Consider the following 26229-nt stretch of genomic DNA (forward strand, 5'->3'; position numbering starts at 1 on the left):
GCATTATCTTGACAATTTAGCAAGTTTAAATCTATGCTAAAGGTACCACTGGAGCCATCTAGACAGAACCTTTACCTAGAAGGCACTGTCAGTCTCCACTTCAGGAAAGACTGCATCTGCAGAAGGTTTGTGGATCAAGTAGAAAGTGGGGGCAGAAACTTTCAGTGCACATCAGTCCTGTGTGCAGAGAGTGTTAAATGAATGAAGAAGGGAGAAGAACAAAATGAGGGGGTGTCTTGCCAATGGGTTTCAGCCCAGGGCAAGTGGGCTATGCATTCAATGTGACCAAAGAAATTGACAGCAAAACGTTCTTGGGGTGAAAGGGTTATACCCAACTTTATTTCCAGGTGGCAGGTCAGTCACTAAAATCCCGTTCACTCAGAGCGAGTCTGCATGCAGCAAGCCGATCTCTGCCCTTGCCTTGGGCGCCTCTGTCTGCACAGTCGTCCCACACAGCCATCCTCTGGGCCTTTCTGCATAGTTGTCCCGCACAGTCGTCCTCCAGGACTCTCTGCACAGTCATCCTGCACAACCATTCTCTGGGCCTCTGTCCTCGGCGCTGCCACCACTCCAGCCTCTGCTCTTGCTCTCCTGCAGCCTTGCAGCCCTGCCACTGTGTCCCGCGCAGAGCACTGGGCGGAGCTCTTTTTATAGAGTCAACAGCCATGTATTGCCCACAGGTGTACAGTGAGCTAGTCAGCCAGGGCCAGGTGAGAATCCTGGCCACAGGAACTCTCATTTTATCCACAGGGAGCAATTCATAATTTACGGGCCCCAGAAAGACCCTTGGATGCAGAAAGAGTTCACAATTTGGGATCACCTAGACCAGGAGGAAAATAAGGAGAAGACAGAAAATCAGATTTTGCTAGCCTCATAAACACTGGACTTAGTTTCCTGTGGAAGAGAGACGGTGGCTTGTATGGGGGTCAGTAGGAGTTCAGATTTTTCGGAAATTACATTTTTTTCTCCTGTGCTTGATTGTAATTGATTCCTAGTTAATAAGCACAAAGCAGAGGCTTGAAGGATGTGAAGCTGTGTGTATAAAGTGCCCCACATTTTCTTCTGCCTCTATGCTCAAGGACAATCAGCTAACTTATAAGTGTTATGCACACAGGCACAGACGCTCACTCACTCAAACTCAGAAATACTTGGAACATAGGAAAGTGCATAAGAAGGACTTTGACAATAGACGTGGGAGCATGAGCCACATTCCCAGGGATTGAATGTGGTCTCAGTTCCCATGGTGATTATACATTCAACTCAGGGCCTACCTCCCACTCAGTATAACCTCCACTAAGAGGCAAGAGACAAAAAGAAATAAAGCTGAATGAGTCCAGACTGGGCACAAAGGCTACCGGCACCATAGCCAGATGCAGTGTGCTACTCAGACTGCCACATCACACGTCTTAGTACACTAATCGCTCCCTCATCACCAGCGGGCCTTGTAGAAAAGGCTGGATCAGGAAGGCTTTATGAAACATGCAAGGATTTTTTGCTCCAATTCCTTTGCAGTTACCTTTATTACCTTATTAGTTATAGCCAGATGCACAATTCTGAAGCTCTCTTTCTAGTTCAATATGTATAAGAATCTCTGTGACTGGTACATCTGCGTATGTGTTTTGAACGCATGATTGCAGTACATGATGGTCCATAGATAGAAAGCAATACTCATCTCACACTGGTCCTCTTGCAGAATGAAAAAAATAGGGGGGAGTGTAACTTCATTTCTTCTTTCACTTCACCTTCTTATTTTGAGGTAATGAAAGATTCACATGCAGTTTGAAGAAATAATACAGTGAAAGCTCTCTACCCTTTGTCTATTTGTCCCAGTGGTAACAACTTGCCTAACAAAAACACAATTAGCACAACCAGGAAATTGACACTGAAATAATTCACTGGGTTTCTTCATATTTTACCAGTTTTATATGCCTGCTTTGTGTGTATTTAGTTCCATGAAATTTTATCATATGTGTAGATTCATCACCATATTCAACATAGAAAATATTCCATCACCTCCAGGATCTGTCAAGCTACCCTTTTACAGCCATACTCACCTCTTTCTTGTCCCTGTTCTCCTCCCCTCCCCATCTCAACCCCTGGCAACCACTCATACTTTCTCCGATCTCTATAATTTTGTCATTTCAAGAATGTTACATAAATGGGATTATATATAACCTTTTAAGATTGGCATAATTCTCTTGAGGCCCATCCATGTTGTTGCATTTATCACCAGTTCATTCCTTTTTAGTGCTGAGTAATATTCCACATTGTGCATATACCACCTTTTGCTGAATCATGTACCTATTGAAGGACACTTGAGTTGTTTCTAGTTTTCGGCTGTCATGAATAAAGCTGCTATTAATATTCATGTAGATGTTTTCATCTCTCTCCAACAAATGTCCAAGAGTGATTTGCTTGGCATCCTCACCAACATATGGTGTTATTGCTATTTTGTCCTTGCACTATTATGCAGCAGGTGTAGTGATATCTTGTGATTTTAATTTGCACTTCTCTAATGGTTAATGATGTTGAATCCTTTTTGTGTGTTTATTTGCCATCTGTATTTCTTCTTCAGTGAAATGTCTGTTCATGTTTTTTGCCTATTTTCTAATTGGATTGTTTGTTTTTTACTGTTTTAAGATTTACTCATATATCCTAGACACAACTCACTTGTTGAATGTGTGGCCTGCAAATAATTTCTCCCAATCTAGCGTGTCTTTTCCTCCTCTAACAGTGTTTTTTTGCAGAGCAGAAAGTTTTTAATTTTGATGAAGTCTAGTTGATCAATTTTTTCTTTTATTAATTATGCTTTTGGTGTCAAGTCTAAAAAGTCTCTGCCTAGTCCTACATCCCAGTGATTTTATCCTATGTGTTTTTTCTAAAAGTGTTACAGTTTTACATTTAAGTCTGTGATTCATTTTGAGCTCATTTTGTGTAAGGTGTGAGGTTTAGGTTGAGGTTCATTTTTTGGAATATTCAAAATAGCCTAGGAACATCCAATTGCTCCAGCACCATTTCTGGAAAAGACTATCCTTAGACGTTGAATTACTTCTTCATATTTGTGGAAAAGTAGTTGGGCAGATGTGTGTGGGTCTTTTTCTGGTTTGAGATAATCACAAGAGATGTGGATGAAAATGACAAAGCTTCAAGAAATTTGAGAGATGCTGATAAACATGGGAAGATAAAGGCATCCGGCATAACTGCTATCCCTGAGTGAAACAACCCATGGAGTGGTATGCCAGATGAGCCATTCAGGGAGAATTTTCCTAAGGTGAAGGAGGAAGCGAATCTGCCTACTGAAATAACATACTGAGTTCCCTGAAATTTTGCTTAAAAATCACTCAACACAAAACTATTTCAACACTAAGATCTATGCTAGTTAAGTGATTAATCTTTAAGAATAAAATAATTTTTTTTATGTATTCAAACAGGTAAAACATGCCATTTTTAAGGGTGTAAAAAATCTGCTTAGTCTCAGACTTCTCCAAAGCAATAGTCAATTTAAGAAAACAATGGAGCTGTGTATATAATATTCTGAGAAAATGACTCAATAATATTAGGCCCAGATAAATTATTATTCAAGTATTAAGGCAAAAGTAGACATTCTCAAACATCAAAGAATTAGAGGAAGATATCTATGATGAAACTTTCAAAATAACAAAAATAGCAACAACTGTTTGACAATAAAATTCAGTCAGTTAAAAAGATTAGCCAATTGAAAGCCATTGAACTGGATAGTTCCCTTGATGCTTTTAAGATTTTCTCTGTCATTCTATAGTTTTATTATGATGCATCCAGTATGGATCTCTTTGAGTTTATCTTACTTGGAATTTGTTGAGCTGTTTGGACATGTAGATTAGTGTTTTCCATCAAATTTGGGTGATTTTGCTCATTATTTATTCAAGGATTCTTTCTGTTCCTTTCTCTCTGGCCTCTCCTTCTGGGACTCCCATTGTGTGTATGTTGGTACATTTGAGGGTGTCCCACAGGATCCTGAGGCTCTGTTCATTTTTCTTCATTCTTTTTTTTTTTTTCAATTCCTCAGACTGATAATCTCAGTCCATCTATATTTAAATTCTCTGATTCTTTCTTCCACTTGTTCATATCTGCTGTTGAGTCCCTCTAATGAATTTTTTATTTCAGTTATACTTTTCAATTCCAGAATTTTCATTAAAAAATAATTTCTGTCTCTGTATTGGTATCCTCTATTTGATGAGACATAAGTCTCATACTTTCCTTTAGTTTTTTATACAGTTTCCTTCAGTTCTCTGAACATTAAAAAAAATAGCTTACTTAAAAAGTCTTTGTCTAATAAGTCCAAAGTCTAGGCTTCCTCAAGGACATTTTCTATTGATTTTTTTCCTGTGTATGACCATATTTTCTTTGTTTTCTGCATGTCTTATAATTTTTTGCTGAGAACTGGACATTTTTGAATGATATAATGTGTGAATTCTAAATATCAGATTCTACCCCCCACCCCAGGGTTTATTACAGTTGGATTTTGTTTATTTGCCTAGTAGCTTTTCTGAATGAATTCCTTAAAGCCATGTATGACCCTGAGGTCTCTGCTCAGTTAGCTTAATGTTCAGCTAATGATTGTACAGATACTTCCTTAAATGCCTGAAACCAGTGAACTTCAAAGTCTTTGTTAAGGAGGTCTGTGTATGGTGTACCTTCAGGACTTGGCCAGGCAGTTGATAACTTTGCCTTAGCCTTCATTTCTTGCTTGCACATAATCTCAAGATCAGCCAGTGGGGTCTCAGATCTTTCCTGGGCATGTGTACAGTTATGGGTATGCATAGTCACACATACACACACACACACACACATACACACATGCACACGCACACATGCACAGTCATACACATGACATACATGCCACATACATGTGCCTGGACTTCTAGATTCTCAGGGGTATTTCTGAGCCTTTCAAAGTCTCTACAGACATCTCAGGCCCTAGCTTTTCCTTGTAAGCTTTTTGGTTAGCCTATGTTTGTCCCTACTGTTATTTACTACCTTCAGACAGCCACAAAGTTAAATAACTGCTTCTAATATTTTTGACAAACAACCCCCAAAAAGGGTTTTTGCTTTGAGTCAGGTCAAATAAAGACAAACCTACAAGTGAGGTCTTCCAGAGAACCCTGAAATAGGTAAAAAAACTTCAGTTCTCTGGGTTTGAGGCCTTGAAGGAACTCCAACTTAATTCTGCCCCCTGTGGTGGCTGCCAGGCTGCTGACTTTCATTATGGTTATGGGATGTTGGGTTTCAAGGCTCATGGAATTAAGAGGAAAAGCTCAGAACAGAGCAAGTTAAAACACTATAAAGCTCACTCTTCTTACTGAGATTTTAGATATTTTTACTGAACGAAAGCTCCCCAGATTACTGCATGCCTTTAATCTCCAGAGTTCTGAAAATGTTGGTTCTGACCATTTGTTAAACCAGTTTTCTCATTTGTTTTATGAGAAGAGGGAATTTTTAGAGTTCTTTATTCTGTCATTTTCCACTAAATTAATTTTGCATTAAAATGTGCTAAAATTTCTCAGGTGTTTCCTGTGATTATACGTAAATATTTTTTTGTGTCTATATGTGTATATATATATGTATGTATATATATATGCATGTTTGTATTTATTTGCTAATGTTAATACACATTTGTTTCAGAAACATGAAGGAATAACCTTGGCTGTCCTTTTATGTAATAGATCCTGTGGGCTGAACCTGTGAATCATAGCAGAGGAAATAGGTGGAGAGAAAATAGTCCAGAAAGATAAGGTGGAGTCAGATCATGAAGGGAGTCAGTAGTTGCCATACTAAGGAAACTTCACTTTATCCTGAGCAAGGGAAATTACTGGAGGACTTTTCATAATGGGGCTGTTATGCTGAAAGTTGTATTCTAAAGGGAGGAGCTGAGGATAAAATCCAGGTTTCTGGTTTGGATATCTGGGTGAACAGAGGTATTATTGGCTGTTTCACATCAGATTTACAGGAGGAAACTTACAAGCTAGATGGTGAATTACATTTTGGACAAGTTGATACTGAGGTGCCAATGGGATATTCAAGTTTAGTTGTCCAGCCACTATAGCTTTATAGTGTAGCTTGAACTCATATTCCACATATAAGAGAGATCCTGTGGTATTTATCTTCCTGTGTCTGACTTATTTCACATGTTTACATGTCCGAACAGTTCAATAAATTCCAAAGGTTAAGTGGGCCTGGTGCTTAAGAGAAAGGTCTGGTTGGGCAGATAAGGAAGTCTACCTACTCGGGGGAAGTAGAAACCGCCAGGGAGAGTGTGTAGTAGGAGAAGAGGCCCAGACCCAGGTCCAGAACCCTGGGGAACATCAGATTTAGGGCAAATGGTGTCCTGTTTAAGGGCACAGACTTTGGAGCCAGCCAGCCTGTTATTACTGTCATGACATCAGGCAAGTTACTTTACTTCATCATCTTTCTGTAAAATGAGCACAGTTAGAACAGTGCTTGTTTCATTGAGGGATCTCTGAATAAAGAGCTCCCCAAGAAGGTAAAGAAGAAGGAACTATGAAAGGCGGAGGAGCTCTAAGATACGTGAAAAGAAAACTGGGGCTGACAAAACTGTGAGATAAGGTCTGTAAAGGGTCCATCTTTCAGCAGTTAGTGGCCTCACCAAGAAGAATTTCTATAGTTGAAATGAATCAGACTGTAAAGGGCAGAGTGACTCGGGGTCAGCGCCGACACATCCTTATCCCCTCTCACCAGGCCTGGCTCCCACCACATGCTTCCTTTGAGGACAGTGAGTTACGGATCATATTCCATCTTTTCCAATCAGTTCCAGCCACCAATGTGATAATATGTAGCATCAGGTTACCTTTAACCCTTCCACATTTGTGCCTTGCACGCCGTGGGAGATTGAAGTAACTGACGATACAGGGGCTTTTACAGAATCCCTAACTTGTACTATTTGGCACCTTGCCTTCCACGACCCCTTCGACCGCGTCATTCCCGTCCTGGCCACAAGGTGGGGCCCTCTCTCTCCTCCGGACCTCGGGTCACGACCTCGGAAGCACATCCTCCCCCCAGTTCCCCTGCGGAGATGGCGGCGGCCGTGGCCCGAGCGGTGCAGTTCCTCGCGGCGCGCCGGCGGCCCTGGGGTTTCGCTGAGAGGGCCCTGGCCGGAGGCGCCTCCGCGCGGGTGAGCTTCCCTGCACGAGCCTCGCTGTCGCCGGGGTGCCCCGGGGGCCGGCCGCTCCCCCGGTGCTGAGGAGTTACGGGAAGGAGTGCGTGTCGATCACTGAGAACTCAGTGGTTGCAAACCGGGAGAACTAAAATGTGAGCTGGCTGCCGCCGCCCCAGTTCTGCTTTGCCGGAGACTGAGCGGCCTCCCCCGCAGCCGGGCTTCCTGTGAACCCCGGGGTAGCAAAAGGAAAATGCTGTCGGTGTGTGTGTGTTTTTCTCAGGAGACCCCTAGCTTGATGCAAGGTGTGTGTGACTTTACTTAACACGTGTATGAAGGGAAAGAAAAACTGCCGACCGAAGAGTCCGTAGTCAGAAATCAGTCGCCAGAGTCTATCTTCAGAAGCTGCCCTTCCTATTTTCTCCCTTTTTAAAAACAATTTTACCTTTTTCAAAACTTTGCTTTTCTTTAGCAGTGAAAACCTGTCTCATTTCTATATTGTGTATAAATATTTTTATATTTTTCTCTTCTAGTCTTGACACTCCTCTCCCCTCCCCCCGCGCCCTTGTTCCCTTTACAATGAATACGTCAAATATTTCTAGAAGAGGTAGAAATAAAAGCAGTTTCTCTCCAGATAGTGATGACCAGCTGCCCCTTTTCCCTTCTGGTAGGGCATGTGCGTAGCCTGTTGCTCGCTTTAGGACAGTGGTTGGTTAAGTAAGGTTCCTAAGCCAGGCAAAAGGGGTGGGCCCCAGTGGAACAAAAGCTAAGGAGGAAAGAATGCTTTATAATAGAGTCTCTGAGATGTAGTTTTTGGAACACTATGTTATCAGAATAGTGATGTGTTTTGCTTCCTCCCTCCCACCCTTTTACCCTCAACCAGGCCTTATGTTTTGGAGGGAACAGATGGAGAAGCACACAGGCTGCTCCACAAGTTGTTCTGAACGTTCCTGAAACACGAGTCACGCGTTTGGAGAATGGACTCAGAGTGGCCTCTGAAGACGCTGGGCTCTCGACATGCACAGTAAGTGATTCAGGCAACCACGGTTTAACCTCTTATTATGAGAGAGCAAATTGTTGATTTTAATCTAAGTGTTTTCGTGGGTTGATGCTTGAAAAGTAGTGGCAGTTACTTTGCTTTGACAAGGTGGCTCTCACTTGTGAATCTTTCTTCTAGGGATCTTTTCATACCAGCTGCACATAGACCGTGTTGAGTGGTCTACATCTGGTTCTTGTAGGCTATTATTGTGTTATTTATCGTTAATAGTGTTGATAATAATGAAAAAGGTATATTTGATAGGCTCCTCTGTGCCAGATGTTTTTTACACATATTATTTTATTTGATCTTCAAGACAGTTCTTTGTTGAAGGCATCATCACACCCATTTACAATTGACAAACAAGTTTGAAGAAGTAAAATGGTTTTGTCCAGGGGTCACACAGCTAATCCATGACAGAGTCAAGTTTTGAATGTATGTTTTCTGACAGTCTCTTACGTTCTTTATACTATAGTTGTCAGTTGGCTGTAGTAACAAGTTGGGCTAAGAATTTGAGGACTCTGTGAACCTGGCCAGTAGATACTTGTAGCACCCAGCAGGAGCCTGATGACCAAAATTATAAGTCTCTGATAATTAATAGAAATGTACTGTCAGTCCATTCAAGTCAAGAAAACATTAGTGTTATGATCAGAAAGCATTTGTCAAGAAAGGAAGGAGACGGCTTCCTTCTCCCCTACTCCCATTCCCTCCCTCCCCACCAAAAAAGAAAGTAGTGTTTTACTTAATTGTTCCTTGATCGCATTAAGGTTGGGCTCTGGATTGATGCTGGAAGTCGATATGAAAATGAGAAGAATAATGGAACAGCTCACTTTCTGGAGCATATGGCTTTCAAGGCAAGTTGTAAGACTTAAAAATACTTATTTAAGAGGCAGTGAGCACAAAATTTCATTCTAAGGTTCATTCTAAGTTGAAAGGATTTTTTCCTTCAGATGTAAGGGTCATTTGAAAGTATATCACTATTTCTGTGGCCTGATATACTTTAAAAAAACCAAATTTGGTCCTTGCATGAAAGTGACATAGGCTTATGTCATCATATTCATTGTCTGAAGTGTTTAGAGCAGATGAGGGATAAGGGGAAAGTATCATGATTTTTATCCCTCTTTTATTTCAGGGCACCAAAAAGAGATCCCAGTTAGATCTGGAACTTGAGATTGAAAATATGGGCGCTCATCTCAACGCCTATACCTCCAGAGAGCAGACTGTGTATTACGCCAAAGCATTTTCTAAAGATTTGCCAAGAGGTATTTCTATGATTTTCACAATAGTTCAGAAGTAATTTTGTACTGTTTTTATTGTGTCTGTTGTAAAGGGTAACCCCTAGAAATGTCGAAAAACAACCAAACTCTGAGATGGCACATATTTTTATTTTTTCTCCAAATAAGAAAAATTATATGAAATATTTAAAGGCTGTTAAGGCTGTGCAAACCAGGCCTTAACATTTGAATAAAATATACTTCCTCTAGAGCCATACCTGTGTACTGAAATATTTTTAATTGTATGTATGTATATATGTATTTTACTACCTGTTATTTCCCCCCCCACACACTGAATTTTTTATTTCTACAAATGAAGCGGGTTTTAAATCTATTGACTGCTGGGCCTTTTTGTTTTGAGCAAAACTTGCTTCTGTATTGCATTTGCATATCCTGTTTCCTCTTTCTGGAATGCACTTCTTTCTTACCTTCCTTTCATTCATTTTTTAAAATTCAACTTGAACTGAAAAAGACAATTTTCACCCATTTCTCCCAGGCCCCACCCCACTTTGCAGCTATCAGTCTGTTCTCTGTATCTGTGAGCTTGGTGTTTTGTTTTGGTGGTGGTGGTTTGTTTTCATTTTTGTTTTTGTTTGTTTAATTCCACATATAAGAGAGATCCTGTGGTATTGATCTTTCTGTGTCTGACTTATTTCACTTAGCATAATGCCCTTGAGGTCTATCCCTCGCTCTTTTTTTATAGCTGACTAATATTCGGTGTGTGTGTGTGTGTGTGTGTGTGTGTGTGTGTGTGTGTGTGTGTGTGTGTGTGTGTGTGTGTGTGTACACTTCTTTATTCATTCATCCATTGATGGACACTTAGGTTGTTTCCACATCTTGACTATTGTAAATAATGCTGCAGTGAATCTGGGGGTGTGTATATCTTTTAAAGTTAGTGTTTTTGTTTTTGGATAATTACCCAGAAGTGGAACTGTTGGATTATATGGTACTTCTCTTTTTAAGGGCTAGCTGTATTTTTTTTTGAGGACTAGCCCTACTGTTTTCCACTGTGGATACACCAATTTTCATTCCCACCAATAGTGCTTGAGGGTTCCCTTTTCTCCACATTCTCTCCAACACTTCTTACTTTTTCTTTTGGTAATAGCCATTCTGACTGGTGTGAGGTGATACCTTATTATGGTTTTGATTTGCATTTCCCTGATGATTAATGATGTTGAACATCTTTTCATGTATCTGTTGGCCACCTGCATGTCTTCTTTGAAAATAACATCTGCCCAGATCTTCTGCACATTTTTTAATCAGATTGCTTGGTTTTTTTTGCTGTTGAGATGTATGAGTTCCTTATATGTTTTGGATATTAGTCCCTAACCAGATACATGATGTGCAAGTAGTTTTTCCCATTCAGTAGGTTGCCTTTTCATTTTGTTGATAATTTCCTTTGCTATGTAGGCCCTAACATTTGATTAAAAAATACTTTTTAGTTTATTTTTAATTTTGTTGGGTTTTGCTTTTGTTGTCAGATTTAAAAAATCATCACCAAGATCTTTGTCAAGAGCTTACCACCTATGCTATCTTCAAGGAGTTTGATAGTTTCAGGTCTTTAATCCACTTTTTGTTAATTTTTGGCTATGCTGTAAGATCATGGTCCAGTTTCATTCTTTTGCTTATGGCTGTCCAGTTTTCCCAGCACCATTTATTGAAGAGATTGTCCTTTCCCCATTGTATATTTTTGGCTTCTTTGTCTTATATTAATTGACCATATATATATGTGGGTTTATTTCTGGGCTTTCTATTCTGTTCGGCTGATCTTTGTGTCTGTTTTTATACCAATACCATACTGTTTTGATTACTATAGCTTTGTAGTGTAGCTTGAACTCAGAATGATGCCTCCAGCTGTGTTGTTCTTTTTCAAGATTGCTTTGGATATTTGGAGTCTTTTGTGGTTTCATATGAAGTTTAGGATTATTCTATTTCTGTGAAAAATGCCTCTGGAATTTTGATAGGGATTGCATTGACTCTGTAGATTGTTTTGGGTAGTATGGTCATTTTAACAATGTTCTTCCATGATAATGAAGTATCTTCTATTTATTTGTGTTGTCTTTCATCAATTTTCAGTGTACAGATCTTTTACCTCCATGCTTAAAGTTATTCCCAGGTATTTAATCTTTTTGATGCAGTTGTAAATAAAATGTTTTCTTACTTTCTCTGATAGCTTGTTATTAATGTGTACAAATGCAGCAGATTTTTGTGTATTGATTTTGTATCCTGCAACTTTACTGAATTGGTTGATTAATTCTAACTATTGTTTGATGGAGTCTTTAGGATTTTCTATATATAGTATCTTTTCATCTGTAAATAATGACAATGTTACTTCTTGTCCAGTTTGGATGTCTTTTATTTCTTCCTTGGCTGGGAGCATTTTTTTTATTCCATTTGATACAAGCACTTTTATCCTGAATAAAGTAAGCACATGTTCACTTACAAGATTATTGATGATTTTTGTTAAAGCAATAAAATAGATGTTTTCGTTTTGTAGAAATAAAATAGTTATTCTGACAGCAGGGCATAGTAGTTTGTTGCAGTTACCAGGTTGTAAGTGTTTTGAATTTTTTAAAGGAAAGTTATTACACAAAACATCTTCCCATAGGAAGATGAGCAGTGCTTACTGGTGAAATGGTTACTCTTGAAGGTCCTTATGTAGTTGTAGTTAACTTCATTACTTTGAAGTTTTGGATTCCTAATACTCTTTCATTAGTAATGTTAGAATAGCATTTACACAAGAACATTGGTGTACATTTTGTGTATGTGGTAGCTCATTTGATCTGCATAGTAATCGGATAGGGGTCTCCACTTTACAGTTGTGGAAATTGAGACCCAGAGTCTGATTTGCCCAGGATTGCATAGCTAGTAAGTGGCTTATTGTGGACTTAAATGTATGTCTTCTCAGATTCACTGTGCCAGGTTGCTTTGTCAAAATAATAAAATAAAAAAGCTTACCACCTGTACATGAATAAAATAAAAATCTCATAAAATGGTCACCTAACTTTTGCACTGAAGCCAATGAAAATGACAGCAATAGAGGATGCGTTGGTGTGAATTGCAGAAAGTGTTGGTAAGGTTCTTAATGATTTCGTTAGAAACAGTTTTTACTCCAGGACTAGTGAGGGACTACACACAGAGGCTAGACCAGGCTGCCTTAAAGGGTTGTTCCTTCTAGTGTGTTCCTGTCCTATTTTATACAGGGAACAGCAGGGAAGGCTGAAAAAAGGACCAGAGAAAGGAAGAGATAAGGTAGAAGACCTTTTTCCTTAGTGTTCCTTCCTGGCACCTGGCTGGGAAGGACGGAGCCCTGCCAGCTGCCACAGATGAGCGGAGGGACTGCTTGTGGAATCAAGGGTCGGGGTGTTCTCTGCAGCAGCACCCTCTGTGGGGATTTGCTTGAGGTTTTTAGCCACTCAGTTGGAGGTAACAATTAGGTGTTTAGATTAGTGATCTTCAAACTTTATGATCACTCATCCTTATTGGTAAGAGACTTGATCCTCAATATAGATGTAAGTTAAATACACATACTACTATACTAACATATGTAATATTAACTAAAGAACGGAATAAAGAATCTGATTAAAACATAAATTCTAGGAAATAGGAACGCCTATTTTGGCAGGTATCAGTTTAGACTACCAGTCCCACACGGAGGCCTTCACACCAGCTTTCTGTGAGGCCGTCTGTCTCCGGGCTCTCCTTGCTCATCCTGTCCTCTGGCTCCCTTGTCTGGACAGATGGCTTTTATTTGTTTTTATAGATACTTTTTTCCCTTTGGTTGTGATCTCAGCCCCTGCTTACTCTAGAAGTCTGTTCTGTCACATTGGGCAGTCTACAGAGGTACTTGGTATTTGAACATAACTGCTTCTCAGCTAAGGCCCCTCAAAGTGAACATAAAACACGGAACAAAAGGTTACAGGAGAGTAAAAAACTGGAACTAAAGATTATAAATTTGTTGTATATTTACTAAAATTTAGATTGTGATTGCAGCTATACACTGATTCTTAATAGATTAGGGTTTTCTTTTGTGGAGCAGTAGGTAACTTACTGGTTAAAACTGCTTACTAGTATGATAGTGATATCCTTCCATTCACTTTTGATTTTTGCAAATTAGGGTAATTTTTTATTAAGTTTTTGAGGGCTTCATCAGTTTTTCCTAAGGGTCACTTTTAATCTTTTGATAGTCATAGTGTCTCTTTGGGGGCACCTGTCTTTCTTCAGATGTTACCTGCTCAGCTGTGTCAGGTCGTCATTTACCATTGACTTTGCTAATGGTGAGAATCTAGCCAACATTGATCAGATGGGTGTCTCCACTTTACAGTTGTGGAAATTGAGTGGGATTAAGTTGGGCAGGATATGTGCGAGGATTCTAATTCTGTAAGTGGTTCGTTGGGGTCAGTATTTTAGATTATGGTGATTCTTGGCTTCTTTATGTAGTAGCCTCATTGCTGTGGGGATTGGGTTTAAATACTTGGGTGATGTGGACTCTTTGTATATACGTAGATATTGTAATACAGATGATTTTCTACTTTTGTGATTTTCATACAGAACAACATACACTCATGTGTGGATTTCCATGGCATTTTTAAAGTGGTTCTAAGTAGAGTCATTACAAGTGTTGTGGGGACCTCACACAACACAAAATTTATTAATTTTCCCCAAGCTCTTCTATACCACAGGGATTTATATTTCACATTTAAATTTTTAATATTGCCCTCTTAGGTAGATTTAATGTTTAGAAAAATTTGTTTCCTCCTAGTGTCTTCTTTTAGTCAGTATTGAGTAGTGGTCAGTATCATGATTTCTTATGCTAGTTTAATAGATTTTGATAGTGAAAAATTAATGTTTTCTTATGTTTTATTTTCAATTAGCTGTTGAAATTCTTGCTGATATAATACAAAATAGCACATTGGGAGAAGCAGAGATTGAACGTGAACGTGGAGTAATCCTTAGAGAGATGCAGGAAGTTGAAACCAACTTACAAGAAGTTGTTTTTGATTATCTTCATTCTACAGCTTATCAAAATACTGCACTTGGACGGACAATTTTGGGACCAACTGAAAATATCAAGTAGGCATAATTCTCATTTTTTCTGTGGAAAATTTATGAGTTGTGAAAATTAACATTCACAAACATTCAAAAAGTGTATTTCAAAAAAATTTTTCCACCCATAACCTGAATGAAATTGTAGTTCGCTATACTTGAGTCCCACCTACTTCCCAGGTGTCTGGGCTCATAGCTACTTCTGGAAGAACAAGTTGATGGTATCAAATCTGTCTGTTCTTTTCTTGATACGGAAAAGTTGAAATTCTTTGTTATTTGTTGCGTATATCCTATTTCTGACTGCATTTAACTTGGAATACCTTTAAAGTCCAACTTAATTTCAGATATACAATGTGCAGATCTGTGCTTTTTCACTTCCTTTTAATATTGCTTTCCTTACTCCATTTACAGATCTATAAATCGTAAGGACTTAGTAGATTATATAACCACGCATTATAAGGGGCCAAGAATAGTACTTGCTGCTGCTGGAGGTTAGTTAATTTACATTTTTATAACTGTTTTGAACAGTCATTAGAGAGATGTGCTTTTCAGTTTGATCCTGTTGTGGTATGTCTGTAAAGTTTTTCATTTAAAGAGCAAATTGCTTAATACACTGTTTAAGGGGAATGAGGAACACTGGAACCAGACTTTCCCTTTATCTTCCCATTAGTATGAGTCTAAACAGAAAAATATGGACCTTTCAATATGTAAGTGTACATATATAATGTAATTTATTTGCAAGAAAAGAGCAAATGAGTGGGACACAGTGAGACTTGGAAAGAAAGTGTCTACAGTTTCGGAATCTCTTTTGAGATTTTAAAATTATTTCTTGAGAACCAAGTTCATCCTTAGGCATGGAAAGGGTGTGGCATGTTAATTCATTCTCAGAAGATCTGCTAATTACTGAGAAGGGGAAGTTCAGAGGGAGCCATGAGAATGTTTAATGGGAATCCAGACATGCAAGTGGTATCAGGACAAGACTTCCTCGGGGGAAGTGTTTGAAGCCAGTGAATGAAAAATCCACCTTAGATTCTGCTAGATTTCTCGGCAGTCTAAATTTAGGCAAACAGTATATTTTATTGGTTTTCAGTTATCTTTCTCTTCTAGAGCAAAGATAAATTGCATGTTCTTTTGTGTAAATTTAAGTCTCTCTCTTTAGGCATCACTATAAATTAAAATTTTAGTAGCAGTTGCCCTGGGTAGATGTCTGAGCTAATTAATTCCTTGGGAGTAATGGAGAAGATGAAATGAAGGTTAAATATCTCAAAAATGTTATTCACGTGGCTCTCAGCTAAATCATGTTACCTTTGTATGGCTGCAGTGGTCCTGAAGTTCTCTTTAGTGAAGAACATTGTTTCTAAAACGGCTGGTGCTGCCTCCAGGTACAGTGCTTGAAACTGCCTTGGAAACAGGACTGTTGGTTAGATTGGCCTCCACAACCAAGCTGCCTGGGGTGTCTCTGCTACTGTTGGTGCCATATGGACACGGGGTTTTCAGGGGGTTTTATCACAGTTCATGGGCTCACTTTGACGTTGCTGATGAGGGGTTATCTTAAAGGTAATGGCCTTAGGTTAGTTAGCATTTTGTCATATGGGTTCATAAATGATGATGTGCTTTATAAACAGTGGCATCTTAAATTCATTGACATAGGCCACCTAGCTTCGTTTAGAAAAATTGGCTCCCCTGCCTTTTGGATAGGTGCGCGTGTACTAGGTCCAACCAGGAAGGCCCTAGGTGATATGAAACAGTGGAAGAAGTTAGTCCAGTGCTGAGAACTGCAAGCACGTTCCTGAGCACATTTCATCTTTTTCACTCTTTGCTTATCATTCTTGTACCACCAGGGTCTTCCTATTTTGTCACCCTCTGGATTGATATCCATGGTGGTTGTATACAATCATGTATGTCTTGCTTTATACCACAAATTTGTTTGGAAAATATTGGTGTAAGTCATACTTTTATATTCTGATGGAATGTTTCATTTAAAGAATCTCATTGGCTGTATTTTTTAAAGTTCTTGCACAGTCCTACATTTGTTTTCTAAGTTTCTATTTGTGTTTATATTTGAACTCATTTGGGTCCCAAGTTCAGATGATAATGGATATAGAATCTAAATAATTCTTAATCATGGCAAGTAGTGTTTAAGTAACTATGGACTTACTCAGAAATTTAGATGAAATTATTTTGTTCCTCAATTCTGATAGCAGATATCACAGAACAAAGCATGTATGTGTATCCAGCTTTCTTTAAATGAGATAGAGCTCATTTACATTCTTTTCTATTTTCAAAATTTTATCGAAAAGTGACTTTTTTGCTAGTTTGCATTCTGGGACTTTTAATGACATGATTTTGTATGGAAAGTGGTATTTTCAAGCTTACTATTATCCTTTGCTGGGAATTCCATTGTATGTTGATGAAAACTGCCAAGTTGCCTTATAGAATGAGAAAGCTGTGCTACCCAAGTCTTGTACTACCAAGGAAAGTGCTGTGAGCTTACTTGTAAATGACTTTTAGGAGCCCAAGGAGTTCGTGTGCAACTTGTATCACTTTATACCACCTTGAGCTTTATTGCAACGGAAGTACCATTAGTTGTCTGCTTTAGATTGTATTGCTGCTAGATGTATGAAATACTCTCCTTCAATTCAGGAGTTTCCCATGATGAACTGCTCGAGTTAGCAAAGTTTCATTTCGGTGACTCTTTGTCCACACACAAAGGAGAAATACCGGCTTTGCCTCCCTGCAAATTCACCGGAAGTGAGGTAAGGCAAGCCTCCTTACCTAAGAGTATTTAGCCCTTTGGGTTTTCTTGTGTTGTATTTATGAATGAGTGAACAAAATGTCAAATGTCTAACAGGAGTGAAATGCAAGAAACCAAAGGCTTAAATTGAAACAGAAAAAGGAAGGGGATATTCCTTTCTATTCCATATTTTTCTTTCCTTAAGCAAGGATTAAAGGGCAGTGTTTTAATTTGGTATTTTTGTGCTTTTTCTTTGTCACTGTGCCCAATTATATATTGTAAGGTATAAAAGTAATCTTATTTTAAAAACATCCCAGATTTTGACTTTCATGTTAGGTTTACTCTTGGCTAAGTTCTGCCCAAGGTGCCTTTCTGGGGGTACCTGTTAGAACCAGAACTTAAGGAGAACACACTGTTTATCAGCTACAGCTTTAAGTCTCACTACAGGTTTAATTTGTCACATTGGGGATGATACCAAAGTAGTATCTGGATAGAGGCCTGATGATGACAGCTGCACTGACCTATAGCATTAGCAGTACCAAAATAAGCCTGTTATGTTGATATTAGCTTAAATTCAGATAAAGAAATCCAGATTAACAAACACAAAAGATTGATTTCAACCAGTGAATGCAATCCTTTTTTGACCAAGTAACCATCTGGTAATTATGTCTGTAGTATTTGTTGGAGATCTTTTGGTGAAAGTGCTGTCCCAAACTTGTAAAAATTCCTTATAGACTATACAATTTAATAAGGTTTGATAGTTTTTTGAAAAAAAAGTCACGGTAGGCATTTTAACTTCCCAATTAATGGGAATGGTTAGTTTCTTTGTGCAGCATGTCATATAGTGGTAATCTTACTGGAGTTTTCTTTACCTTAACTAGATTCGAGTGAGGGATGACAAGATGCCTTTGGCGCACCTTGCAGTAGCTGTTGAAGCTGTGGGTTGGGCGCATCCGGATACAATCTGTCTCATGGTTGCAAACACACTGATTGGCAACTGGGATCGCTCTTTTGGAGGAGGAATGGTTAGTGGTATTAAAAGTAATTTTCCATTGTAAATGACAAGATGGATGAACTAGGTACTATAAATTTTGACTTAAAATATAAACTGATTCTGGATTGCATTCTGGGCCAGAAAAAAATTTTTTTTTCCTTTTGCCATAAAGTTTTTTAGTGGGATAGGTGGTAAAATTTGAGTATGGATAGAACTTGCTAATAGTACTGTATTAATGTTAATATCCCAATTTTAATAACTGTACTGAGGTTAATTTCCTAGTTTCTTGTTAAGTACATGCCAAGAAGTATTTAGGGGTAAAAAGCATCATATCTGCGACATATTTTCAGACAGCTGAAAGAGTATGTTAAAAGAGAGTGAGAAAACATGCTAGAACAGAGAATTTGGATAAAGAATTCTTTGTACTACTTTTGGTAACTTTCTGCAAGTCTGAAATTCTCCAAAATACAAACTATATGTGTCTAAGATTTCAATGAAATACATTTTATATAAATATCTTAGGCATGACATGCAATATAATTTCATATCTTTAAGCATATATATAGCCAAGAGCCCTACAAATTGGGTTGATGACAGCAATGTGCATAGAAGTGGGTACAGCTACCTCTATTACAAGAATTGTCTCTGTTAGCAAATTTCTCTGGGGGTGTGCTGGACTAGTGAGGTAAGTATAGATAAGGTTCGTTGAATTTTAACTCAAGATGTTACTGGGTAGTAAAACGAAGAAACCCACTCTCAGAGCATTCATTATTTGCCACATATCTTTTTCTTTCTTCCTGGTAATTTGAGTACATGTACCTATACTATAGTTCTCTTGGACAATTTTTTTTCCTTACAGAATTTATCCAGCAAGCTGGCCCAGCTCGCCTGTCATGGCAACCTCTGCCATAGTTTTCAGTCTTTCAACACTTCCTACACAGATACAGGCTTATGGGGGATCTATATAGTTTGTGAACCAGCCACTGTTGCAGACATGCTACATGTTGTTCAAAAAGAATGGTAAGAAAGTAATTTTAAGTCTTGCCTAGAACTCGTATTTTAGACTAGTTTCCCCTTTGTAATATAGCTTGGCAGCAAGTAGTTTCTCATGGTGACGTCAGCATTCAGGAGAATGAGACTCAGCAGCAGCAGCCATGTTTTTAAAGATCACAGATTCTTCTAAGTCTCATATGAAGCCGATTTATACTTCAGAAAATTCTTAATCTTTAAGACACAGATTACTGTAGAAAGAAGATCTTCCAAGTTTGAAATGTTCATATACCAACTAGAAGTTTGAAAAATCTCTTTAAATCGTCTGGCTTAGAAAAGTCAGTGTTAGGAAAATGTATCTGAAGTTGCCATTCCTGAAAGAAAAATGTAGTTAAAGTTTTAGTCAAAACTAGTACCTTGGACAAAAGCAGAGAGGCTCATGCTTCTTGGAAAAGCTTTTATTTAACTCCAGTTCCTTTCTTCTGCCATTCTTAAATGGCTTACAGCTTTCTAAATCTAGTTGACTGGGGTGTGACGACAGCGTAAGTTGAGATCCTTGAGAAAACAATGACCCACTGATTTGTACCCTAGAATGTAAGATCCTAACATTAGGGATTCGTGAAGTGTCAAAATGATCATAGCATTTTAAAAAATGCAGCCAGCCTATTTTTATATTGTACTGAACCTCTGTCTTCTAATCATAATAGTTTTTGATAAATTAAAACCAGGAAAATGAGGAATCAGTAATATTTTAGCTTTTGCTTAGCTTTTGGGATCATTATTAATTTCAGCCTTTTACTAAGCTGAAATCATAAATCATTTGTACACTGTGGTGTAGTATGTAGAATCCAGCATCTTTCTTTACTTCATTACCTCATAAAACACATTACATTTTCAAACTACTTGACATTTTTATTTTTCCAACCCTTTTTTTTAGGATGCGACTTTGTACAAGTGTCACTGAAAGTGAAGTTGCACGAGCCAGAAATCTTCTGAAAACAAACATGTTGTTGCAACTTGATGGTAGGAATGAAGACTTAAGTTCTATTTTCATGTATCTATATTACAATACTTAGATTTTCTTTCCCTTTAAACAGGTTCCACTCCAATTTGTGAAGATATTGGTAGGCAAATGTTATGCTATAACAGAAGAATTCCCATCCCTGAGCTTGAAGCAAGAATTGATGTAAGTAATCCTTAGTTACTATTGGTCGTGTATAAAAAGATCCTTGTTACAAAAGCTGAAAATATGTACCATAAATCCTGCTTTAGCTCCGAAAAGATCCAGGTATAGATATAGAATCTGTCTTTAGTACAAAAAGCTCTGACTGTTAGTATCATCTCTGTTTCAGGCTGTAAATGCTAAGACAATTCAAGAAGTCTGTACCAAATATATTTATGATAAGAGTCCAGCCATTGCTGCTGTTGGTAAGCCTGGCTCCTTTTCTCCTGTGCAGAAAGTTGCATATTGCTTGCTTGTCTCTTATTCAGTTTTAACCATCTTTTCTTTTAATCATTAGGTCCCATCGAGCGACTACCAGATTTTAACCAGATTCACAGTAATATGTGCTGGCTTCGTGATTAAAATGCTCATCAAAATATTTTGAATATACATATTTTATAAAACAGAGATCTGCAAGTTTTATGCTGTCAATCCCAAAGGGGAAAAATAAAAATGAACATATATACTTGGAAACTGAAATTCTACATCAGACTTTCAAAGCATAAGACCACAGTGAACAGGTAGATCTTTGTGCTGAGAAATTATGTTGAAACAGCACACACTCTGAAATATCATCATAGGTTATAATTTTAAGAATGAAAATTTGTACAGTATTTTCAGTTTTATTATAAAAATGCACACACAACAAAGATTGTCATAAGTCATTTCTTGGCTCTACTTGCATTCAGCACTTGCTCTTGAGCAGCTTTCTTTGCTTTAACCATCTCAACAAGTTCCTAGGAAGAAAAAAAGGTGTTATTTCAGATGTCAGAATTTGCAGATATTTCTAGTGTTTATGGTAAAACATTCAAGTTGGGTAAATTTATAATCATGACAAAACTGAAAAGGTTGATTTTATTGCTAGAGCTTGGAAAGTTTATACGGTTGGTTATTTCTTTGTAATACTGCTACCATGATGACTGTGGCATTGAAATAAACAAAGGTGTAAGAGCACTAGCAGACTCTGTACAGTAAAAACCTGCCACCTTGTATCGTTTCATGCAGTTCTTCTTTGTCCTGCCAGGCACTGCTTCTGCTATCTTTTCCCATCTTTCAGGCGTGTTTACTGGGTATGTTTTCAAAGCTTGTTCCAAAAGCTTCTGTTCTTCTGTTGTCCAAGGGGTGAAATCTGTGCATGGACCTGTTAAAGAAAAAATTTTATTTGAGAAATCTTACCCTAATTGATAGAAAATTGTCTTGGAATACTTTCCCAGATGAGTCTTAGTGCACTGCTATCTTGGTAAATGCCCCCTCAAATCTGTGATAATTCTGAACAAACTGAGAGGAGACACACATAAACCTCTAAGTATTAATAAGAGAAAAATTTCTAGTTTTCTGGGATATGAGCTCTCTCAAGGCATTTTTAAGCACATATTTTAAGCAATAGGCAATAGCTGCCTTATACTGCTGGTCTTTTACAACCTAGCACACTCAGCGGACTTTTTAAAAAAATCAAGATTTAAATTATGTATTTAGACTATTGTGTTCAAAAACACAATCACAAGCCATAAGATTTCTGGTAAGTCTACTTCCTTATAGGGAAGAGCTGCCTCATAGTTAACAAAACTTTGCTCATTTTGCACTGGAAACAGTTTCTAGCAAATAAGTCAAGTGCTGCACAGTGCTGTGGAGGCAAGGTGAGAGTAGCCTGTGTTTAGTGAAGCACTTTCACCACATCCACTAAAATCGAGTGGAGCCAGTGCTAAGCACCTCTACTAAACAAAACCTTTCATACACATCGGAAATGCATATTATACATTCCCCTTCTGGAGGAAAATGAAAATGTGAAATGGTTAAAAAGCGACTTGGTTGTTCTGAGTTAACAGCCTCCTGGCAGTGAGTCCAGACCACGTGGTGAGAGCACAGCAGCACCTGTCCTGCGGGATCTGGCTCGAGAGGGCCGCCTAGCAACCTCAGCTGTGTCCTGATTAACACACACACGTACTCCTACTCAAAACAAGGCAGAGAACTGGTATTTGAAGGCAGATGAGAAGGTTTTTGAAAGCCAGCTTTTAATTAAAGTCCAGGAAGCTCTTAGTGGAATTTCCTTTCATTGGTCTTAAGCCCACATTTAACCACACACCACACATTTCATATCTCTTGGAGAAGAAAAAAGATGGAAATGATATATTTCCTGCTGCTCTCTAGGTTCCTTTAGAATACCAAAGTAAATGTAACATTGTAAAATTCCCATGAGACATCACTATTGAAAAAAATGGTGCCAGTTCGCTATTTATTGTTGCAACTGAACTGTCCTTAAAGATGTAAAGGAGTCAGGCCTAGACACCACTGCTGGGAATCACTCCTGCCATCACAGGATTACCTACCTCTCCCCACAGACGACTGGCTGCCTCCAATATGGAAACAAGTCCTACCAGAAGGGGCTGAGAAGAGTGCCAGTATCTGCATGTGGTATGATGCCCTGTGGAGGGCACGAGAACAATCCCCTCCAGGTGTTCTGAAACATCCCTTTGACTCACCTTTCTTGAAAGAGCCAAAATAATGTCCAACCTACACAAAAAAAGACCCCTGGTATTTTGGAACCACAGAATGATTTTGAGTCTCCTCATGTTTTCCAACTGGAATTCTGAGATAACAAGGCAGGCTAAGAGTATAGGAAAAGTCAGTTTCTTAAAGAACAGGGATAAGTTAAGTGGAGTCAAGATTGTTAGTCAATCCCAAAACAGATGCAGCTGGGATCTGGAAAGCCTACCTTAAGACTACCTTAAAGGAGAAAGGACTGGTGGCTTGAAAGTGCATGACAAGAGAACTTTCAAATTGTTTTGTCAGCAACTCAAAAAAAAATGCCACATCCTAAAACTCATGAACAAAAGTTTCACAAATACCCACTTTTACACATGATAGGTGTAATTTTCTCTATTTTTCTATTCATGATCCATTAAATTGATACCATGAGCCACTGTGATTTGAAACACACTGCTCCAGAGTCATCAAGTTTGCTACAACACCCAAGACTAGGTCAGCACCCTCACAGGTTTTAGCTTTATGAAATAATTTCAGAAGCATAAAGAATCCTATATATTCTCCCCAGATTCCCCAAATGTGAACATTTTGCCTTACATACTTTATCTCTACGTACAGACACCATTTGGCCTGAACCGTGTAGTTGCAGACATGATGCCCCTTTACTCCTACATACGTCACTATGTTTTCCCTTAAAACAAGGACATTTTCTTACATAACTATAGTATATTTCTCAAAATCAGGTTAACCTTGATAAAATACTATTATGTAATCTATAGACCTTATTCAAATGTCAGCCGTCCCAGTGTCCTTTAACTGATTTGTGAAACAAGCACAACCCCTCTCCTAATGGCTCTGAAATGGAAGGACTGCAGTTGGCAGCAGTGTTAGTGGGAGTGACTGCCCTAAAAACGCTGGCTTCATGTCTCCCAGCCTGCTAAGTACTTCATGTTTCATCATTCTTGACACAGGCTCTAGGCTTGTGTATCTCCACATTATGTGAGTACACGGCTGTCATTTTCTACTCACACAAAACCGAATGTCATTACCTTCAAACCGTTCTGAAGGCGGCGCATTGTCTGCTTGATGCACCACTCCATGTTCTTTCTTAAATTTATCAAATGCCTTCTTGTTGATGTCATCTTTTTGATGAGGGTCTGGGAAATGAAAAATTTCAATATATTACAGATCATCTCATTTAGTCTTTCATCAAACTGCATAGATTATTTTGAAAATACATATTCAAGGTAGCAAAGAAAATTTGGCAAAACGAACTCACCAAGTTTTTGAAGACTCTTTGCTTTGCCAATAACATCTTTGGCGGTTCTCTTGACTCCAGAAGAAGAATGTATGTTCATGTAATTAGCAATAACTTCCCATCTAGAGCAACCAATATAAAAAAGGGAAAAAACACCCCCAAACAAAAACCAGAATGACCCTTACATTTTTAATGCAAAAGGGTGAGCTGTAATATTTATTAGCTCTCAATTGATGGTCTAATTATGACTATTGCCAGAATTATAGTTTTTTCTTTTCATACAGATAAATCAGCTGTATGTAATCTTGGTTTCAAGTTTATACAAAACCTTAGAGTTTCTGTGTACATATTAACTGCTTTGGCTTCCTCATCTATAGAATGAGGGAGGCTGGATCTCTAAGGCTTAATTTTGAGTTCTAAACTCAGACTTTGCAGTAAGCTCCAGTGTGAGGTAGGAAACAAAAAGGATTAAGATGGCGAAAGAAACTTCACAACACGAAACCTAGGCCTGAGTACCAGCCATGATAGAATGTACCAACGTGACAGTCAAGGCTCTTACGATCTTTATTTCCTGAGAAACTGACAACTCATTCTGCGGTATATACATATGTACATGTGTGTTGGTGAAAACTGAAAAGACTAATGGGCTCAAAATGCACTCTGCTTTTTACACTTTCCACTGGCACAGAATTTAGCGGAAGGCAGTCTGCCTAGACTCAAGCATATTTCCTGAGGTTTCTGCTATAACCATTGCTGCTTATTCGGATGCTTAGCTACATTATCCCAGGCTCCAGTATGTGTTGAAGAGAAGTTTCATTAAAATCAGTACCTTGAATTTGTTCCAGCAGGGAAGAGGTTCACAGCTTTAATCAGTAATTGCAGATCATCTTCTGACCAATTTTTACTGCCATTTCCACCTCCGCCACTTGACTTCTCTGCATTCTTAGATGCTTGTCGCATCCGTGCCTCGGCTTCCTCTTTCTCCTTTCTCATCTGCTCATTTATTTCTTCTATCTACACAAATATTGGGTTAAGTCAGGGACTTAAAGCATCTTCCTACTCTACACTCCCTCTCTGGTTGGGGGCTCTATGTTTCTCAGCTCTCAGTAGCCTGGCAGCCATCCTCCCCTCTTCCCGGGGTAGCCCCAACCCTAACCCCAAAGCCATGCCCATCTCTCACCCCGGCTCTTCTTCACTCTGGCTTCCCGGCTGCGTGGCGCTGCCTGAGGAACAAAGAGCCGCCCTCATCCTGCCCTGCCCTGTATTCAATCTGTGTGAGTATTTGCCTTGGACACTACCTGTTAGGTCTAGAGTCACTGGGTTATTTACCCACAAGGCCATTTCAAATCAAATCTCATACCCATTCTCCCAGCAGATTATCTCATTTATTCTCTACAAAAAGGTAAAGGCACAGCAAAGTGGCCTGTTTTATCTTGACATTAGACCCTTTACCTTGTCACTTCAGTCCACCTTCAAACATGCACAATTTAAAAAAATCCTTTACATGACCTTTGTGACCCATTCCCTCACCTCACTCCCCAATCCCAACAATGCCAGTGATCCCATCAGGCCTCTCAGAGCCCACGTCCTTCCAGGAGGAGTCTTAAACTGTTCTTTAGTGTTATCTAATCCATCCTGCCTGGCATCTAATGCCAGGCTAATGCTACAGTGTTAACCCTTTGCTACTCAAAGATCTGCAGTAATGGAAACTACTCATCATGGCATTAAAAACCTGCTTAATTTGGCTTTACTTTTCCTAACCAACTTCTCCCACTTCTCCCCCTAACCTTCTACCTATATTTGATAGTTCACGCTGTTCCCATGACTTTCATTTTCATTTTAACACTGTCCATCCTTCAAGGCTGGCTCACTGACCTTCCCTGCCCCCTCCACCTGGAGCTGGCGCTTCCTGTGTGACCTACAGCATTTCCTGTGGGCCCTCCTTGTGGTCTGTAGGCCTTTCCAGTGTAATGGTTCCTGAATTCCTTTATGGCAGCAATGGCATCGGGCATTTCTCCAAATCTCCTAGGCATAGTGCTAT

General features: G+C 38.8%; 2 protein-coding genes across 4 annotated transcripts in view; one reads left to right on the top strand and one right to left on the bottom strand.

Annotated features, from left to right (window-relative positions):
• Positions 1 to 7040: 7040 nt before the first annotated feature.
• PMPCB (peptidase, mitochondrial processing subunit beta) lies at positions 7041 to 21436 on the top strand. Its single transcript, XM_017674612.3, has 13 exons — positions 7041 to 7168; positions 8034 to 8174; positions 8954 to 9040; positions 9319 to 9448; positions 14335 to 14533; positions 14918 to 14997; positions 17150 to 17262; positions 18122 to 18265; positions 19094 to 19254; positions 20162 to 20247; positions 20322 to 20410; positions 20577 to 20652; positions 20745 to 21436. The coding sequence occupies exons 1-13, from the start codon at positions 7070 to 7072 to the stop codon at positions 20807 to 20809; spliced, it is 1470 nt and encodes a 489-aa protein (XP_017530101.1). The 5' UTR covers positions 7041 to 7069; the 3' UTR covers positions 20810 to 21436.
• The window catches only part of DNAJC2 (DnaJ heat shock protein family (Hsp40) member C2), a 43547-nt gene continuing 36985 nt past the window's right edge, over positions 19668 to 26229 (bottom strand). For all 3 annotated transcript variants that reach the window (XM_073238974.1, XM_073238973.1, XM_073238975.1), the window contains 5 exons: positions 25018 to 25202; positions 24210 to 24310; positions 23980 to 24087; positions 21433 to 21587; positions 19668 to 21183 (listed from right to left, as the gene is read on the bottom strand). In XM_073238974.1, the coding sequence (XP_073095075.1) occupies positions 21109 to 21183; positions 21433 to 21587; positions 23980 to 24087; positions 24210 to 24310; positions 25018 to 25202 (624 nt within the window). In that variant the 3' untranslated portion in view covers positions 19668 to 21108. The remainder of the gene's footprint in view (positions 21184 to 21432; positions 21588 to 23979; positions 24088 to 24209; positions 24311 to 25017; positions 25203 to 26229) is intronic.

This window comes from Manis javanica, chromosome 6 (assembly GCF_040802235.1).
Source record: "Manis javanica isolate MJ-LG chromosome 6, MJ_LKY, whole genome shotgun sequence".
In the NCBI taxonomy this organism is placed as follows: domain Eukaryota; kingdom Metazoa; phylum Chordata; class Mammalia; order Pholidota; family Manidae; genus Manis; species Manis javanica.